This window comes from Ips typographus, linkage group LG3 (assembly GCF_016097725.1).
Source record: "Ips typographus isolate SLU linkage group LG3, UJ_Ityp_2.0, whole genome shotgun sequence".
Classification (NCBI taxonomy): domain Eukaryota; kingdom Metazoa; phylum Arthropoda; class Insecta; order Coleoptera; family Curculionidae; genus Ips; species Ips typographus.
The window spans coordinates 17,692,609-17,712,214 of record NC_138424.1 but is presented as its reverse complement, the minus strand read 5'-3'; the positions used below and the strand labels follow the sequence as shown (position 1 = coordinate 17,712,214).

The 19,606-nt window shown below is 35.4% G+C and overlaps 1 protein-coding gene across 1 annotated transcript in view; it reads right to left on the bottom strand.

Annotated features, from left to right (window-relative positions):
- The window catches only part of Nak (Numb-associated kinase), a 49,146-nt gene that overhangs the window by 19,912 nt on the left and 9,628 nt on the right, over positions 1-19,606 (bottom strand). The window contains exons 5-10 of the mRNA XM_081976175.1: positions 17,679-17,811; positions 17,517-17,620; positions 16,919-17,461; positions 6,829-6,959; positions 6,615-6,769; positions 6,211-6,351 (exon numbers count right to left, since the gene is read on the bottom strand). Of these exons, the coding sequence (XP_081832301.1) occupies positions 6,211-6,351; positions 6,615-6,769; positions 6,829-6,959; positions 16,919-17,461; positions 17,517-17,620; positions 17,679-17,811 (1,207 nt within the window). The remainder of the gene's footprint in view (positions 1-6,210; positions 6,352-6,614; positions 6,770-6,828; positions 6,960-16,918; positions 17,462-17,516; positions 17,621-17,678; positions 17,812-19,606) is intronic.

The following is a 19,606-nucleotide window of genomic DNA, read 5'->3' as shown; positions in this document are numbered from 1 at the left end:
TTCTTTAGGTAAATTCGAGTCGAAAATGTCCTATGAACATCGGTCCGCAAATGCTTCCTTACCAAGATATGATTTTTTTAAATTTAATAGTGTTATTGTGCCAAATAATGCCGAAAATAGTATATTCTATATTAAGAGCGGAAAGTATATATTTGCCGCTTGCACATGAAATTTGCAGCTTGAGGCGAAGCCGAACGCTGCAATCATGTAAAAGCGGCAAAAGTACTTTTGGCTCGAAATATAGACGATATTTTTTCGACGACTGCTGTGGGGTGGATTAGAAGGACAACTCGCATCATTTTCGTCGCTCGAACTCATTGTCACCGATAAATCACTTTGACGGAATGTGGTTATTTCAAACAGGTATGTCAAGCGTTGTTATGGAAACGCCGAAAAAAGTTGGTGAGTAGATTGTTAGTAGAAAGCGAAAACGCTCTAGAGCAGAAAATCTCTCTTTCTGCTCGCGCGCGGCAAATAACCCCTTTCTGCTTCTAAATGGAAGCGTACATGAGGTACTTTCAAAGTAAGTCGTCGAAATAGTATATTCTATATTAAGAGCGGAAAGTATATATTTGCCGCTTGCACATGAAATTTGCAGCTTGAGGCGAAGCCGAACGCTGCAATCATGTAAAAGCGGCAAAAGTACTTTTGGCTCGAAATATAGACGATATTTTTTCGACGACTGCTGTGGGGTGGATTAGAAGGACAACTCACATCATTTTCGTCGCTCGAACTCATTGTCACCGATAAATCACTTTGACGGAATGTGGTTATTTCAAACAGGTATGTCAAGCGTTGTTATGGAAACGCCGAAAAAAGTTGGTGACTAGATTGTTAGTAGAAAGCGAAAACGCTCTAGAGCAGAAAATCTCTCTTTCTGCTCGCGCGCGGCAAATAACCCCTTTCTGCTTCTAAATGGAAGCGTACATGAGGTACTTTCAAAGTAAGTCGTCGAAAAAATAATTTTATTTAACAAAAAAAAATTAATACTACTGTGAAAATAACTGTTTACAATAATTGCTCAAAGTGTCCACCTTCACATTGTAAGCATAGTTAGTCTAGCTCTTTTAATGATGTGGCTGATAGCTTTCCCAATAACACGGTTGTTATTACTTAGGTCGTTAGCGATATTATTAATTTTACAAAGCAGTTCAGCCCTGGTATGTGATTTCTATGCATACACTAAACTCTTCATATGTCTCCACAAGTAATAGTCCAAAGGATTTAAATCCGGTGAGCGGGGTGGCCAAGAAACTGCGCCCCTGCGTCCAATCCAACGTCCAGGAAAAGTGTTATTTAAATATTCAGTCACATTTCTACTACTGTGGGGCGGAGCACCGTCATGCTGTAACCACATTTGTCGTCTTCTTTGTATCGGAATATCCTCTAACAACACAGGTAGTTCTTCTCGTAAGAACTGAAGGTAAATTGCAGATGTCAAACGACCGTCAAACACATAAGGGCCGACTAACTGATCTCCTAACAAACCACACCAAACATTAACCGAAAAACGGTGTTGGAAATTCCGTTCGTTTGTTGCATGGGGATTTTCAAGCTGCCAAGAATGGGAATTCCTTAAACTATTGACACCATCTCGGGTGAATGTAGCCTCATCGGTGAACAAAATGTCATTAACCAAATTGCGATGTGTAATTAGCCAATTGCAGAACTGCATACGATGTTCCAGATCAGTGAACTGCAGAGCTTGGACTGGTTGCAGATGAAATGGGTACAAACCAAAGTTATGCATTGTTCTCCATACAGTCATTCGGGTAAGACCAGTGCGACGTGATATTCTGCGAACACTAGTCGATGGTGACCGTTCTACACTATCCAGTATTAGATCTTGGGCAGCTGCTGATGAACGTATGAGAGAAGCATTTGGAAATGATCCTGTTACTCTCAGTTGATTAAAAACTCTCCCAAATACTCGTCTATCAGGTATTCTTCGATTTGGATACCGACGACGGTATTCAACCACTGCTGCTCTACCACTTCCGTTACAATATCCGTATACTAGCAGCATGTCTGCATATTCTTCATTTGTGAAAACAAACATGACGATAATTTGTGTTTGCACAGAATTAGTGTGTCAAACTGACGCAACTACTGTAACAGAACAACAAACAAAAGAAGTATCCATGGCACTCACCCTACTTGATGTTGATAATATAATGTCATACCAGGGATAATTATTATTATAGCATTGTAGTTTTCGGCACAATAACACTATTAAATTTAAAAAAATCATATCTTGGTAAGGAAGCATTTGCGGACCCATGTTCATAGGACATTTTCGACTCGAATTTACCTAAAGAACTCATAGTAAAATTTGGTCCCTTACCTCGCGGGACACCCTGTATATGTTATTGAATACTCGAGTCAGTTGTCTAATGCCATCCGCGTCAAGTACAGTTTTACAAACTCAGAGTATGTGCCATCCAGACCGGGCGCCTTGCCGTCCTTTAGCTGGGATATAGCCTTTGTGACCTCATCTACTGTTATTGGTAGACTGTCTATGTTGTTAAGATCTGGAGGACTTTTTGGTCTGTTATCCGTAAAAAGGTTCTCTATATACTTTTTCCAGGTCAGTTTTTCTTGGACATCGGTGGTCAGTTTACCGTTTTCATCATGTAGTGTCCCAGATGTATTAGTCTTGTATATTCCGGCTGCTTCTCTGACTTTATTGTGCATATTAAATGAGTCATATTTTTGTTCTAACGATTCTAATAAGTACAGCTCAGGACTTGATGAGGTGCCTATTAACATACTCAAAGCAGTTGCCGAATACATTTCCGATCCCTTAGCAGATTTAGTGAACGCATGTCGGTCTACTGGACAATTTCCAACAAAACTGAAGGTAGCTAAACTTGTGCCAATTTTCAAAAATCGCGAACAACAATCCACCTCCAATTAGCGACCAATTTTTTTTCTCTCAGCGTTCTCAAAGGTATTTGAGAAAGCCTTCTAAGACGAATTGTGCATTTTTTGGATGCACACTCTCTACTTTCTGAAACCCAGTTTGGTTTCCTAACTCAGAGAGTCACTGAGCTTGCAATATAATTGTCGTACCTACACAACCGCCTTGATTCCGGCGAGAATGCGGTTGGCTTATATTTTGATCTATCAAAAACATTTGACACAATTAATCATGATATACTCTTGAATAAACTACGTTCCTATGGTATAAGGGGACAAAGTGCTTCTCTGATTAGTTTATACTTGACAAATAGAAAACAGAATGTTTGTGTCAGATACGAAGGTAGATATTGTTATTCCACAACTGTCACAATACATCAGGGCGTACCCCAAGATTAAATTTTGGGGCCGTTACTTTTCATTTTGTATGTGAATGATTTAAATGTAGCCTTAGAAAGAGGCAAAATATGTCAATATGCCGATGATACTTCAGTTATTGTCTGTAGACCATTCATCAATAAATTGTCTACTGATTCCTGCCGGATAGCTAATGGTGTAATAAAAATTCCTTAAACTTGAATTCTACACTTTGGTAAAAGTATTGATAAAATGGCTTCTATATATGTCCATATAAACCATAAATCACTTCCATGTACCGATAGCGTAAACCTTCTACGCGTTTATATCGACCCAGCACTGCGTTGGAATCATCAAATCGATAGATTATGTGCGAAGTTGAGCAGTCTTTGTGCACTTCTTCGACGGATAAGAAATATTATTTCCACTCAAAGTATCACACCTTTTTACTTTGGGTGCGTCTTAATGTACGGCCTGATCTTTTGGGGTTCATCCACAATAATCAGATGTATACTCAAATTATCTCCACAAACATCATGTAAAACATACTTTAAGAAACTAGGAATACTTCCAGTACCATCTCCATACAGGGTGGTCCAGTTTTAAATGTCAATAATTCACCAATTGATAGCTCATCAAAAAATAAATTGACATGCATTATGCCAATTTCCTGAAGAACGCTTACTAAGGAAGACACAGACCTCCAGAGTTGCTACAACTGTCAGACCGTTTGACCAATTTTGATCAAATTTGGAACAAGCAATTATGAAATGAGTACTCGTTATGTGATGTGAATGACATTCTTCAAAATTGTTTAGACGCGTTGATACAGGGGGATAGTCTTTATTTTCTACGCTCACTGGATATTATTCAAAATTGACAAAAATGTCTACTTGGGTTATTGTATTTTTTACTTTAAAATTGTTCAAAAGGATTCAAATCTGGTCATCTCTGAGGTTTTCGAGTTAATTTTTGACACTGAAAATAGTAAAAAAACCGGATTGTTGGACTAATGTTTACTGGCGTTCAATTTTTTAGACTATAGGTAGTGTAAAACTGGTCATTCAATTCAAATTTTTTTTATTAAATTACACCCGCCAACTGTCCGAATTTTCGAACTAATTTAATTCTAATAATTAGTGTTCAAGACTAATATCGGAACATTTAATGCCACAATTGTTTAATTTTATCAATGAAAAGTCTGAAACTTAACTTTTACTATAAAAAATAGTTTAAAATTCGATTTTTCAGTCTTAAAGCACAGTGAAGCGCATAGAAGACAATTTAACACTAATAAAGCGTAAAATGGCATGTTTAAGCCTATGGAAAATGTAAAAATAGTTTTTTAAGTCGGTTATGTCAAAAACTTGGTGAAGATAACCCTAAAACTCGATTTTCCAAGATGAAAGCAGTTTTAAAGCCCTAAAAATAGTCCAGAGTTATAAGAAAATGAAAAGCAAAGTAAAAAAACTTGAAAGTTAGTCTTCAAGTCAATTTTCATGAATCTAATGTCAATATCCTGTATTTAAGACTAAAATATTGAAATGTATTTTCAAATTATGAAAATTTACTTCAAATGCAAATTTTAAGCTTTTGATGTCACTTTTCATTGGTTCAGAGTCACTTTTTGGTGTCCAAGTCAATTTTCAAGGTTGAAATGTGTGAATTTGTAGTCAAAAATTCTAGATAAAGTAGTTTTTCATGGCTACAATTCAATTTTCACTACTAAAGTTTTTCAACTTATCTGAAAACTATACCGACTGACTACAAAGACAGTTTTTAAGCCTTTCAAGTCAATTTTCACAGTTTCCAAGTCAATTGTCAAGGCTAAAGTCTTTCAATTTGTCTGAAAACTGTGATAACTGGTTACAAAGACAATTTTTAAGCCTCTCAAGTCAATTTTCATCGTTTCAAAGTAAATTTACTGGTTAATAAGTAAATTTTCAAAACTAAAGTCTTTTAATTTGTCTGGAAACTATGAAAACTGGCTACAAAGACATTTTTTAAGCTTCTTAGGTCAATTTTCACTGTTTTCAAGACAATTCTTAAGTTGGGTTGGGTTGGTTTTGGGTCTTTGAACGTAATAACTCAATTATCTCGTAAACAAAGTTTCAAATCAGAATTTTATAAAAGATACTTATTTTGTTAAATTGAACAAGTAAAGTAAAAAAAATTGAAATTTTTGAAAAATATCCAGTGACGTAGAGAATAAGGTAGAAAAATTAACAGACAGAGACAGTTTCGACAAACGTCATTAAATCACCTAATGAGTATTAATTTCATATGTATTTGTTCTAAATTTGATTAAAATTGCTCCAGTGGTCTGACAGTTATGACAAGAAACCGATTTTTTAAACTGAACTTTTATGGACTGATTTTCCTTGAGAAGCATTTTTCATGAAAATGACATAATGTATGTTAACTTATTTTTTGATAGGCTATCGAATGGTGAATTATTGACATTTAAAACTGGACCACCCTGTATTGTTTGTCTCTAGTAATGTTTGTTAAAAAACACCCGCATCTTTTTGTGCTCAACATGGACATGTATGACAACAATCTTACTTTAGCCACAAGAACAAGGGGAGATTTGAAAATTACCCAACATCAATCAACCTTTTTTGGAAAGGCGCCACAATACAAAGCCATCAAAGCATATCAACTGCTTCCTAGTTACCTTAAGTCAATTGAAAATGTAAAAAAAATTCGAAAATCTGTGATAAGCTTCCTGTTGGAAAAGTGTCTGTACACATTTGAGTTTAATGCTGCTTGCTGAATAGATTTAGTGTCAATTATTAACATATGCGTGTTTACAAAGTTTTATCGCACTGGTACACTAAACCGTAACGTTTGCACTAAAAGCAGTGCACACACTAGATACTTTTTGCACGTTCACAGACAAAAAGAAACTAATAAGGAAAAGATAACACTTACTGCTTTGACTTCCGCTACCCTGTCTAATCTTGTCAAATTCCGCCCCAAAAATGTGGTCTTCTGTCAGCTGAGCGAAAGGTGTAGCTTCTTCGAAAGGATTCCAACTGGCAACGTCGGCTGACAAAGATCTACCATCTACACCTGATAAAATCGTAGTGCTTGTCAATTTATCAAGCATATTGGTGAGTAAATTGTTCAGTAAAATTTAAGTAAGTAAGTAATATTAAATATTAGATTGAAGTAGTAGTCCATTTTTGCTAACCCCTGATATTAAATATTAATTTGAATCCAACTTTAAGCAAAAGTTGCATCACAACCAGTAAGTTTTATTTAGCACAATTAGCACTAAAGTACCTGTGGATTTATGTAAGAACTAAATGGTTGACAATAAGTCATTAACTTACCAATGGGATGACTAACGTCATTAGTAGATGCGGAATTTCCCATCGGTGTGGCGACAGCATTCTCAGGGCAAGCCTGGGTGGGCGAGTCGCGACTTTTTGGTTTCATAGATGACTCGAACGGGGCCAAAAATTGCGTTGTTTCCGTCGCAAATGCCCTTAAGAACGCGCAACACAAATTATATTCAGCCTTAAACAGCAAATTCATGTTACGTACTTGTTGAAAGCACTAGTGTCGCTCATGTTACGTCTATGCCCTTTAGGAACGTTCAACGAAGGTGACAGAGGCGGAGAACAGCCTTCTATTATACTCGTGGATTCCGTCAGGCCACTTTTCAGTGGACTCACCTGAAAGTAATGCTTTATCCTCAGTATAAATTTTATTCTAGGCGTACTTGATGATGTAATTTAATAAAATAAAATAAACATAAATTCTACTTATTACTTTGGCTAAATTTACTTTAAGAGTATTTTTAGTAACCTATTTGTAAGGTCACAACTGATAAATAAATAATAATGTAGTGAATGCGTTTGTTTAAACATTTCCCAACGCTTAATGACCGTTTTAGTGATTAACATAACATTTTATGCACTTGAGAATAACTATGACGTCTTCTACAATTTTTCAGATTCAGTATTATTTGCCCCCAAAATGTAACAATCGAAAACTAACATAATATACAGTGTGTTCCAAATTCGGTGCTCACCATTGGGATCTCAGTTATTATTGAAGTTACAAAAATGTTTAAATTAGAATAGTTATTTACTTAACCAGTGCGGAAAGTGGTACTTTTCCGCACGAGACGGCGGTTAACGGCGCGAAAACCTTTTTCGCATGTGTTAGGTTCAAAATTGTTCCTATGTGTATCGATTTTCATTAAATTGAACGAAAATGTATAGTAAAATTACTAAAATGAAAGCCTCTGTTTGCAAAGTTGATTAAAAGTGTATTCTTAATTGAGAAATCAAATATGCAGTAATGGTTTTTTGATTTAAATGTTTTTTTCTTTGAAAAATAAAATGAATGGGGAAAAGTCACTTTACTACACTAGTGCGGTAAAGTTACTTTTCCGAACTCATTTTTTTCTTGAACGTCTCATAAAAATGTGCAGATGGTGCAGTGCAAATGGGTATTTTCGCTCTACACATATAAACTTCAAAATTGCAGGTTTATATTAACTTTTAATTTATTGTAAATTAATCTTGCAATGCGGAAACGTCACGTGACCTGGATAACTCTATTTTTGAGCTTGCAACACTGTAAAGACCAGTTGACATTGTCAAAAACGGTCACGTGACCTTCAAAACGTAGATTAAACTTTGGAAAATTGATAAATGAAATTTGGACAGTTGTAAAAACTTAAATTGCAAAATACACGTCACGTGACTTGGATAACTCAATTTTTGAGCTTGCAACACTGTAAAGACTAGTTGACATTTTCAAAAACGGTCACGTGACCTTCAAAACGCAGTTTAAACTTTGGAAAATTGATAAATGAAATTTGGACAGTTGTAAAAACTTAAATTGCAAAATACACATCACGTGACTTGGATAACTCAATTTTTGAGCTTGCAACACTGTAAAGACTAGTTGACATTGTCAAAAACAGTCACGTGACCTTCAAAACGCAGTTTAAACTTCGGAAAATTGATAAATGAAATTTGGACAGTTGTAAAAACTTAAATTGCAAAATACACGTCACGTGACTTGGATAACTCAATTTTTGAGCTTGCAACACTGTAAAGACCAGTTGACATTGTCAAAAACAGTGACGTGACCTTCAAAACGCAGTTTAAACTTTGGAAAATTGATAACTGAAATTTGGACAGTTGTAAAAACTTAAATTGCAAAATACACGTCACGTGACTTGGATAACTCAATTTTTGAGCTTGCAACACTGTAAAGACCAGTTGACATTGTCAAAAACAGTGACGTGACCTTCAAAACGCAGTTAAAACTTTGGAAAATTGATAAATAAAATTTGGACAGTTGTAAAAACTTAAATTGCAAAATACACGTCACGTGACTTGGATAACTCAATTTTTGAGCTTGCAACACTGTAAAGACTAGTTGACATTGTCAAAAACACTGACGTGACCTTCAAAACGCAGTTTAAACTTTGGAAAATTGATAAATTAAATTTGTACAGTTGTAAAGACTTAAATTACAAAATACACGTCACGTGACATGGATAACTCAATTTTTGAGCTTGCAACACTGTAAAGACCAGTTGACATTGTCAAAAACAGTCACGTGACCTTCAAAACGCAGTATAAACTTTGGAAAATTGATAATTAAAATTTGGACAGTTGTAAAAACTTAAATTGCAAAGTACACGTCACTTGACGTTGATAATGCAATTCTGAGCTTGCTCCACTATAAAGACCAGTTGGTATCTGTCAAAATTAATCACGTGACCGTTAAAATGTGGTTTAAACTTTAAAAATTTAGTAAGTTAAATTTAGACTATTTTAGACAGTTGTAAAAGCTGTAATTGTAAGAGACACATTACGTGACTTTGATTATGCAATTTTAGAGCTTGCAACACTGTAAAGTCCAGTTGACACCTGTCAAAAACAGTCACGTGACCTTAAAAACGTAATTTAAATGTTGAAAAATTGGTAAATTATTATAATAATTTGTAATGAATATTGTTTCAACTTAATATCATGTAACAAAGGCTTTACTGTAATAATTACATGTGCTGTCAATTTTGTTATATTGATACCCTATATTGTCTACTGCTTGGTCTACTACAATGTATTACTTAAAATATCGCAAAATTTTCTTTATTTAGGGTTTATTTCGCTCAAAACTCCAATGAAAATATCGCAAAACATTTTGAAATATACAGTTAAAAATACCTCAAAATGCCTGGTAATACCTCAGAACAAAGTGCTTTGATAATGTCAAAGTTGGACAGCTGTCCGATAAACGGTTTGCAAAATAATGGCCAAATAAAATATCATCAATTTTCAGTATTTTTCAAATATCTCGAAAACAAAAAATATTACCTCATTTCTCAAAACAGATTTGAGTTAGCCATATAATTCTTTACTTTTCTATTTTAAACATTTTTCTAACTTGATGAGTATCGAATTTGGGACGCACTGTAGAGCTAAAATTGTAGAACCATTATTGAAAAACCGACTAACCAGTTTTTTTATGCACGTATTCAGTCCCCTAGAAGACATAAAACTGACTTATACTTGACTGTACTGTCACTTAAATTGATGTTATAAAAAAATGTACTTGTATTTCACTTTTTTTTTTGTTTAGAGACATATGTAGACATAAATGACAAACTTTTCAGTCATTACTAGATTATCCTGTACATTCTCATAGAAACTGTTCTTTTTTAATGCTAAGACTTCCTTATCAGCAGTTTCCTTGAAAACTGTATGAACTATTAATTCTAACTAAAATTACTTCTTTGTCGCAGTTGTTTTCACCTAAAATATGTCCTACTGAGCATACATTTTTTACTTATAAAACACTGTACCACTTTTAAGTTAAACAAATTGAAAATTGAGCTTACCAAATTTCTAATAAAATAAGCACAAAGTTTTAATTATAAAATCACTACACATAATCAGTAAGTCACTACAGTGAACATGTTTAAAACCAGTTCTAGATAAGGACTAGTTGGTTCGGCACTACCTTTAGAAAATAGTTTGTCGATATGGACAAAACAAAATTGCTGTATAAAGTAAACAAACATTTTCAGGAATTTAACCTGAATATACACAAAGTTTCACATGATTGAATATTTTAATATACAGATTGGCCCAAGTTTAATAAAAGGATTTTTCTAATTTTGGCATATAAAGTGACAGTTTTCAAAACTGATTAGAGTGACAAAACGTTTTACTTTATGTAACTAGTTACATAAAGTATCACTTTATATAACTAGTTATGAAAAGTTCATTTCATCACTCCCTGTTTTTATGCATTTCCGTAGAAACATATGGGCGACATCCATCATAACATGTCGTTGTCACAGTTTATACAAGGTGCTATGAAAGTTAATATTTGTGTTAAATCACTTTAAAAGATGGTTTTTACCGCTTTTTTGGTCAAAATTAGAAAAAATTATGTATGCAACACGTTTCGAAAATGTCTTATTGTGTAACTCATTCAAATTGTAGGACCTCGCTGCGCTCGCCCTACAAACATTCATTCGTTACACAAAATCGATCTTTTCGTAACTGGTTACATAAATAGCTATTTTCTAATTTTGGCATATAAAGTGACACTTTTCAAAACTGATTAGAGTGACAAAACGTTTTACTTTATGTAACTAGTTACATAAAGTGATACTTGTTCATTTCATCACTCCCTGTTTTTATGCATTTCCGTAGAAACATATGGGCGACATCCATCATAACATGTCGTTGTCACTGTTTATACAAGGTGCTATGAAAGTGAATATTTGTGTTAAATCACTTTAAAAGATGGTTTTCACAGCTTTTTGGTCAAAATTAGAAAAAATTATGTATGCAACACGTTTCGAAAATGTCTTATTGTGTAACTCATTCAAATTGTAGGACCTCGCTGCGCTCGCCCTACAAACATTCATTCGTTACACAAAATCGATCTTTTCGTAACTGGTTACATAAATAGCTATTATTTAGCCCTAAGAAAAGTTAAATAAAAACACCCCCAATTAATGTTTTAGTCTAACCGTATTATAACCGTAATGTAAAGTTGTCAAAGCAAAATTTAACTGGTGAATTTCATTTACTATTAGTAGAGGCTAACGTATTTGCCTTACCTTAGATGAAATGTTAACCGAAACAGAAATACAGGGGATCGAACTTGTAAAATGCACTTTTTCGAATAACTTGCGATCCATTTAAAGTTTTTTGCTAAAATTAAATATTCCAAGGTTTCTGAGGGTGCCAAATTTGATTATCTACTCAGTTTTAAGCCAGCTTATAGCGGGATCCATCTACAATAAATGATTTGCTTGAAAACTGCTCTTTTAAGCGAAATGACAACTGACATCCGAGTATCTGTTATCCAATATTTTCCGAACAGAAAAGATATACTTAGTTGGTATCCCTAAGATCAACCGTTTTCTAGATATTCGCAATTAATATATTCGGTGCAATACATGATTGCAATTTGTCATCTTCTTGGAGGATGGAACTTTAACCCATTTCTCATTGCAACTAACTGGAACAAAAATATTCCGAATCGTTAAATTGGTCGGGGAAGCCAAATATCATGACCAGAACAAAGTTCAAATTTTAATCTTCCAGATTTTTGTATATTTGTACACTTGAAGCCTTTTGTGTATGAAGAAATGATAGATAACTAAGGCAAATTATGGAATCACACTAAAAAAACTGTTGAGTCAGTTTGGAACAATAATAGGCAGTTATTTCAACTAAAATTTTCTTAAATTTTTCTCATAAATGCTTCGAGCCCAATATTTTAAATGCAAATATCTTGAAAACCGGTGATTTTAGGGATACTTAGGTATACCTTTTTGGATAGAAGATAGTGGGAAACAGATATTTGGATTCCAGTTGTCACTTGGCTATACCAGAAAAAACATGTCCAATTTAAAGCAACCTGGGTTAGAACTGAGATAAAAATCAAATTTGTTATCCTCAAAAACCCCCTAATGTCCAATTTTACGAAACAGTTTCAAGTTGTTCGTGAGATATTTAAAAGAAAATTTAAAAAAAACCTTCTATTTCCGATCACAATTCGTCTGAGGTAAGTTGTGCTAAATCAAATTATTATTAAATTATTTACCATTACTTATGGGACACCATATTGCAGTTGGACGATGCAGAAATGTCCCTGGGTACACATGGGTAAGGAGATAGAAACGAAAGAGGACAAATGTTGCTTGAGTTCCTGATGCAGTGCAATATGTTGAAACCCCAACGAACCCCAACGAAAGTGGACCTGGTTGAGTCCTGATGGAAACACCAAGAACAAAATAGACCTAATAATATCAGACAGAATGGAGATTGTGTATCGGTTTTGAACAGGTTTGCAATCGGTAGCGACCATAAAATGGTTCGAGCACGCATAGTGTTTAATTTAAAGAAAGAGAGGTCCAAGTTGATGGGAACGAGTAATAAATGGAAACCCCTAGAAAGTCTGACGGACTTCCACAAGGAAATAAATGTACAAATAGAAACCTTTAATACTGGAGAAGAACAGAATGTAGAGTCGCTAAACACCCACCTTACGGAAGCCGTTCTACAAGCAAAAAACACTTTTTTTACAAAGAAGGACAAAGGCTGTCAGGAAAGATATCAGAACGTGTAACACAAGAGAAGTGACAAGAGTAATAGAAGGAAACGAGGGTCTGAAGTCAATTTGAAGAACGTTCTCGGAGGGCAAAAAGAACATAACTAAGTTAAGACAACAAGACGAACATATAACATCAAACAAGGAAGAGATTCTGAATGTGGTTAGGTCTTTTTACCAAGAACTCTACAGCAACACGAATGTGAACGTTGGCAACATCAATATACCAACGGTAACGAATCAGGGATCTGAAGAAATCCCAGATCTGACACTTGACAAACTGAGAGCAGCCCTGCGCAAAATGAAAAACGACAAAGCAGCTGGCGACGATCAGATTGAAATAGAAGCTATACAGCTGGGCGGAACTTTATTGCATCAAATGCTCTGAGAGCTCTATAATGCGTGCCTGACCAGTGGAAGAACACCTTCCCTGTGGGATCGAGCAGTAATAACAATCATGCAGAAGAAAGGTGATATAACAAACCTAAAAAATGATTGTCCCATTAGTCTGCTCTCCCATATATACAAGTTGTTTATGCGAATCATTACCAAGCGAATCACAAATAAATTGAACTTCTACCAGCCACGCGAACAAGCAGCTATTTGGCACTAACGACCATCTCCAAGTTGTTAAAGCTCTTATCGAGAAATGCATTGAATATAACAAACCCCTGGTTCTCATCTTTGTTGATTATGAAAAAGCATTTGATATTGTCAATCAACAACAAATGCTGTACGCACTAGCATAATGCCGTATAGACTACAGATACGTTAATATCATTAAAAACGTCTATAAAAATGCCAAGGCTTGCATAAAACTCCCATTTCCCATTGAAAGAAGTGTGGGACAGGGTGATGTTATATCTCCTAAACTTTTTACGACGATCGATTGAGGATATGGGACTAAACATCAATGGTGAGAGACTGAACCACCTGAGATTTGCGGACGATATTGTCTTGGTTACAGACAGAATTGACGAGGCGAGGGAGGTGCTCAGACGATTGAACGATGTTTCGGAAACGGCAGGTTTAAAAATCAACTTTAGTAAGACCCAGTTTATGACCAACTTGGTAGTGAGTGAACGAATTTCCCTGGGTTCAAGTCATATTGAAATGAGTCTCATATAAATATCTGGGACATGAAATTCTTATAGGCAGAGACAACCAAGCCCGAGAGATTGCGCGAAGAATAGGCTGCTTTTGGAAAGCTAAGCAACATTCTAAAGTCGGACATTCCAACCTGTCTAAAGAGCCAACCAGTGTGTGCTTTCTGTGCTAACGTATGGAGCAGAAACTTTAACACTAACAAAGAAAACCAAACGAGAGAGCAATGCTGGGCATATCATTGAGGGACAAAGTCTCTAACATCAGACTTCGCCGAATGTCTGGAGTTACCGATGCAATTGACTGCATAACAATGTTAAAGTGGAACTGGGCCGGACATGTGGCGGGAATGACGGACAGACGATGGACAAGGCAAATTCTGGAGTGGAGACCGCGACAAGAGGACTTTCGGAACAGAGGTCGCCCACCAACAAGATGGACCGACGATATTAAAAGAATAGAGCCAAATTGGATGAATGCAGCACAGGATCGAAGACGTTGGATTGGACTACGGGAGGCCTATGTTCAGCAGTGGACGCCGCTAGGCTGCACCACGCAACAAACTGCATAACTTTGTATTTTGTACACAAACTTACTAACACAATAATTTACACTTAAGATATTTGTCAATCAGAAAATACAAATAATCCAGAAATGATAGTTGTGTGCAACATCTGGTGACATCTGTACTCAACTCTTATGAGTTAGAAAGTACAGATGGCGTTCCAAAATCTAGGAACAGCACCATTAATGCCGCATCATTCGGTAAACACCGATCTGATGGTTGAAAATGGTGAGGTTTTGTTTTTTGTTTATCAATCCCAATCCTCTGACCGGTTTCGCCGTATTACGGCTCATCAGAGAGGCTATAGGGCTTGATAACCAAAGAACAAAACCTTCGTTCCAGTATAGTCAACTGGATGCCAGAAAGCAAGCCCTATAGCCTCTCTGATGAGCCGTAATACGGCGAAACACTTTTACGTAAGAAACAAAATGAGCAATAAATCATTATTCTTAGTTGACATCATAGAGTTTTAACTATACAGGGTAATTCAAATTCGACCCTCACCATTGGGATCTCAGAAACCATAAGAGATACGAGAAAGTTTAAATTGGGGCAAAGTTGCGCAATTTAAAGCTCAACCAAATCCTGTTTTAAAAATTTCGATTTTCCTAGTAGTTCCGAAGATATCCGGAAAAAACTGAAAATTTGATTTGTTGTTTTCATTTATTTCTAACCTTATTTGAAGAGATATCCCAAAACTAAAAGCATTTTTTCATTGCCACTTTTTCCTAGCTATTCGATGAAGGATTCAAATTCACAATTCATTTTTTTTGTCAATCATCATCAACTCTTTTTTCTTATGGGCGCCATATTGGATTCTTAGCCCACCAAATAGTACGTTTTATTCTGATTTTAGTGATGTATAATAACTTATGATTTGCTTGATAAATGACAAAATAATTCAATAAAAACTATTTTTACTTTAGTTATTGGCTTTGAGTTAATGGGATGTTCTATAAAATGTCATTATGTGACAGTACTTGTCAAACACGATAATACGGACGATCATTAGACCAAGTCAAGCATAGTTAAAAATGTATCTAGAAAAGAAACCCCTGCAAAAAATGTTATTATTATACAAGCATTGCTGAACTATTTAGGTTAATCAGAAAAAGAGATTTGTAATGCTAACAAATCTGACTTAATCTCTCTCTAACTTAACCTGCTCATTTATGTTTCCAAGAGAAAGATCATCAATTTAGGAACATCATTTTTTGCCAAAATTCAATTTTTAATAATGTTAAGTGCAAGTTTATAGTTATTATACAGCAAGTGACTTAAACAATTTTTTATTCAGTCATATTTATTCGAGTGAATAAACCGGTTTAAGTCACGTGTACACCTTTGTGACTAAGTATGTTCAGGTCAATTGCGTGTGACAAGTACTACCAAGTAATCTTCATAAAACGTCTCATTCTAACTAAAGTAACATTAGTTTTTATTGAATTATTTTGTTATTTATGAAGCAAATCATAAGTTATTATGCATCACTAAAATCAGAATAAAAGGTACTAGTTGGTGGGCTAAAAATCCAATATGGCGCCCATAAGAAAAAAGAAAGTTGATGATGGCAGCCAAAAAACGAAACGTTGTGTGGCAAATTTCAATCCATTATCGAATAGCTGGGAAAAAGTGGCAATGAAAAGATGCTTTTAGTTTTGGGATATCTCTTCAAATAAGGTTAGAAATAAATAAAAACAAAAAATCAATTTTTCAGTTTTTTCCGGATATCTTCGGAAGTACTAGGAAAATCGAAATTTTTAAAACGGCATTTGGTTGAGCTTTACCGTGCGCAACTTTGCTCCAATTTAAACTTTCTCGTATCTCTTATAGTTTCCGAGATCCCAATGGTGAGGGTCGAATTTGAATTACCCTGTATATAGAGTCCTCTATTTACATTTTACCTTCAGGCATCATTAAACAGACCCAATGCGGCATTGCCCAACCTACGAGACTGGAAAGTAACACTTGCATATTATATAAATTTACAGTATTCAAGTCAATATTCGGCTGACAAAAAGTACAAACACTCATCTACTCTTATTACTAATGAAAAGACTCAAATAAAAAATAATATTCCGGTCATTTGTGGCAAGAATGCTACATGCGTTTCTGTATTAATTACTCACATTCGGTTCCATTCATATTTTCTGTGGTGGGAGAAAAGACCAATCGCGATCACCCACTTTTGTTTATGTTACCAAGTAAACAAATGCGAATTTATGAAAGAGCCGCGCCTATGCTTGTATTAAAAGTCTATGGTTGCCATTAATAATGACTCTTGCAGTTTAAGTCTTGACAAAAGATAAACGACAACAGAGATTCAACTTGTTTACAAATTAAAATAAAAAACAGTTCACTTACCCCGCGTCCTAAAGAACCGGACCCAAACAAAGGAGCATCGCCGCTTACAGGAGATACCACACTAACCGGGGCAAAACTATCGCTTTTCCCGCCGTTACTATCCGGAAGAGGTGCCGCATCCTCGTTATGGTCATCCCGAAACGGATCTGGATAGATGGACGACTGGAACAAGGAATCTAACTGTTCCGGGGCAACTTCTTCGCATTTCTGACCCTGCGCAAAGTAATCAGGAAACGCAGGCGGATTGGAAAAGGCTTGGTTACCTTGGGGTAGGGGAAATTGAGGCGGGTTCACTTGGGAATTGGGACTCTGGGACTTTTTAGATGCGCTGGGACTCGAACAGATATTCAACGGGATACTGTTTAGGTTCAGCGGCGTGGTGGTGTTGCCTTTCGGACGTTGTCTAGGCATCACGCTGGTACCTTCGACTGTTGGAGTGGTGGGAATCGCTTTGGAAGCCTGAACTTTGAGTTGAATAGCCCGTTTCTGCTCCGAATCAAACAAAGGAACAGGTAGATCTTCCAGTACTGGGATAGGCTCTTTCTGTAACACATTCCTAGTTCATTTCAGTTGACTCGCACAAAACTTGTTTGCAAACCTTGAAATTTTTTATTGGGTTTGGTTTGCCCAGCAAATCAAAAGCTATACAACTAACTTGAAAAATATCAGGTCTGAGATCTGGATCAGGTTCGAGCATATATCCTATAAAAAACCATCCCCAATGATATTGTAAGAAATTCTGGCCAGTTTGTACACTTACGGATCAACTGATGAACACCCTTGGAATATTGAGAACCATCTGGAATGCAAAAGTTGCCACTTTGGATGGCCAAAGTGCTTTCGCCAAAAGGCAATGTAAAGAAACATATTTTGTAGAGCAAACAACCCATCGCCTTTAACAATAAAAACATGTAAGTATTACAAACACATTTTCGACCTTGCAATATTGTAGGATTAACCAAAACGCTTTGCAGTTCTTCTTATCACATTCATATACCTATTTTTCATCGTTTGTCAGATATTTAATAATGAAAATTGGCGAAAGGTTTGCTGCCCATAAACTGAAGATATGAAAAAATTTCATGATGGTCCATGTTTACATTTTAATATGATCGATACAAAAACTACCAAAAGTAACTTATTTTAAATGAACCGTCTGTGTATTATATTTAGTTGTGTGAGGAAAAAACACAAGGGGTAGATCGCCGATGTATTTTGGTGTACACACTTGAGGTAATTCAAGGTATTATGAGGCACTTTGCCAGTGTTTTCATTACACAGTGTTTTGCGATATTTTCATTGGAATTTTGAGCGAAATAAACCCTAAATAAAGGAAATTTTGCGATATTTTAAGGAATACATTGTAGTAGACCAAGCAGTAAACAATATAGTGTATAAATACAGGGTGTCCCACGACGAAAGACCTCGATTGATATTGGAAAAAGTATAAATAGGAGAGTTTTGAAAATTTGGTAGGATACTGATGTGGGCATGCCCAATCCAACTAAAATATTTTCAAGATGGTTGCACTTCCGCTTATACCGGAAGTCGATCACAACTTTCTTATTTTAAATAGAACACCCTATATATTATTACATATTTGGATTCCTCACAAAATTCTGACCAACTTTTGTATAGCATGCCCTATGCCTATCTCTAGCCGTTTTCGAAATATTTGATGTTTTTCCAAAAAAGTGACAGTTGCAACGCTCAACATATTTTTGTACTATGTTAAAACCGTATTTCATTTTGCAATGAAACTTTGGGTTATTGTAAATAAAGGATCGTTTTATTAAACTGAGGGTGCGTAACGACTCATTTGTATACAGGGTCGTCAAAAAAAAATCATAAACTTGCCACTAAAAAAAATGAAAAATCTCAAGTTTTTTAAATGGAAACCCCCATTTTTTATGACGGAATCATTTTGAGCATTAAAAATTACTATAAGTTTCAATTTACTTGCCTATACCTAAATCCAACCCATTTCGTTTTATTTGAGAATAAACATTTTTTTATTAGGCTGCATGCTCGGCTGCATGGTTGGAATTAGCTGGTACTCTAGTTGGCCATGCTTTTGACACACGGTGATATTGGAGACCTGCAGGGCATGTTAATAACACTAGTTTTGAGTGTTTTGACAACTGCAAATATGCCGTCGCGGTTACGTTATTCAAACCAAGATTACTTAAATCTGTTTATTATTTACGGAGAATGTGATAAAGTTGTGAGTAGAACATGTGAGGTATTTGCCGCTCGTTATCTAGAAAAACCAAAGCCATCACGAAAAGCTGTCAAGCAAATAATTGAAAATTTTAAGAATACGGGATCTGTGAAGATAAAAGCTATTAAAACAAAACCAATCCTTAATAATACAAATGTAGAAATTGCAATTTCTAACCAACTTTTGTGTACAATGCCCTATTCCTATCTCTAGCCGTTTTCGAAATATTTGATGTTTTTTCAAAAAAGTGACAGTTGCAACGCTCAACATAACATGCTTTGCAGTTCTCCAATATCACCGTGTGTGAAAAGCATGGCTAACTAGAGTACCAGCTAATCCCAACCATGCAGCCTAATAAAAAAATGTTTATTCTCAAATAAAACGAAATGGGTTGGAGTTAGGTATAGGCAAGTAAATTGAAACTTATAGTAATTTTTAATGCTCAAAATGATTCCGTCATAAAAAAT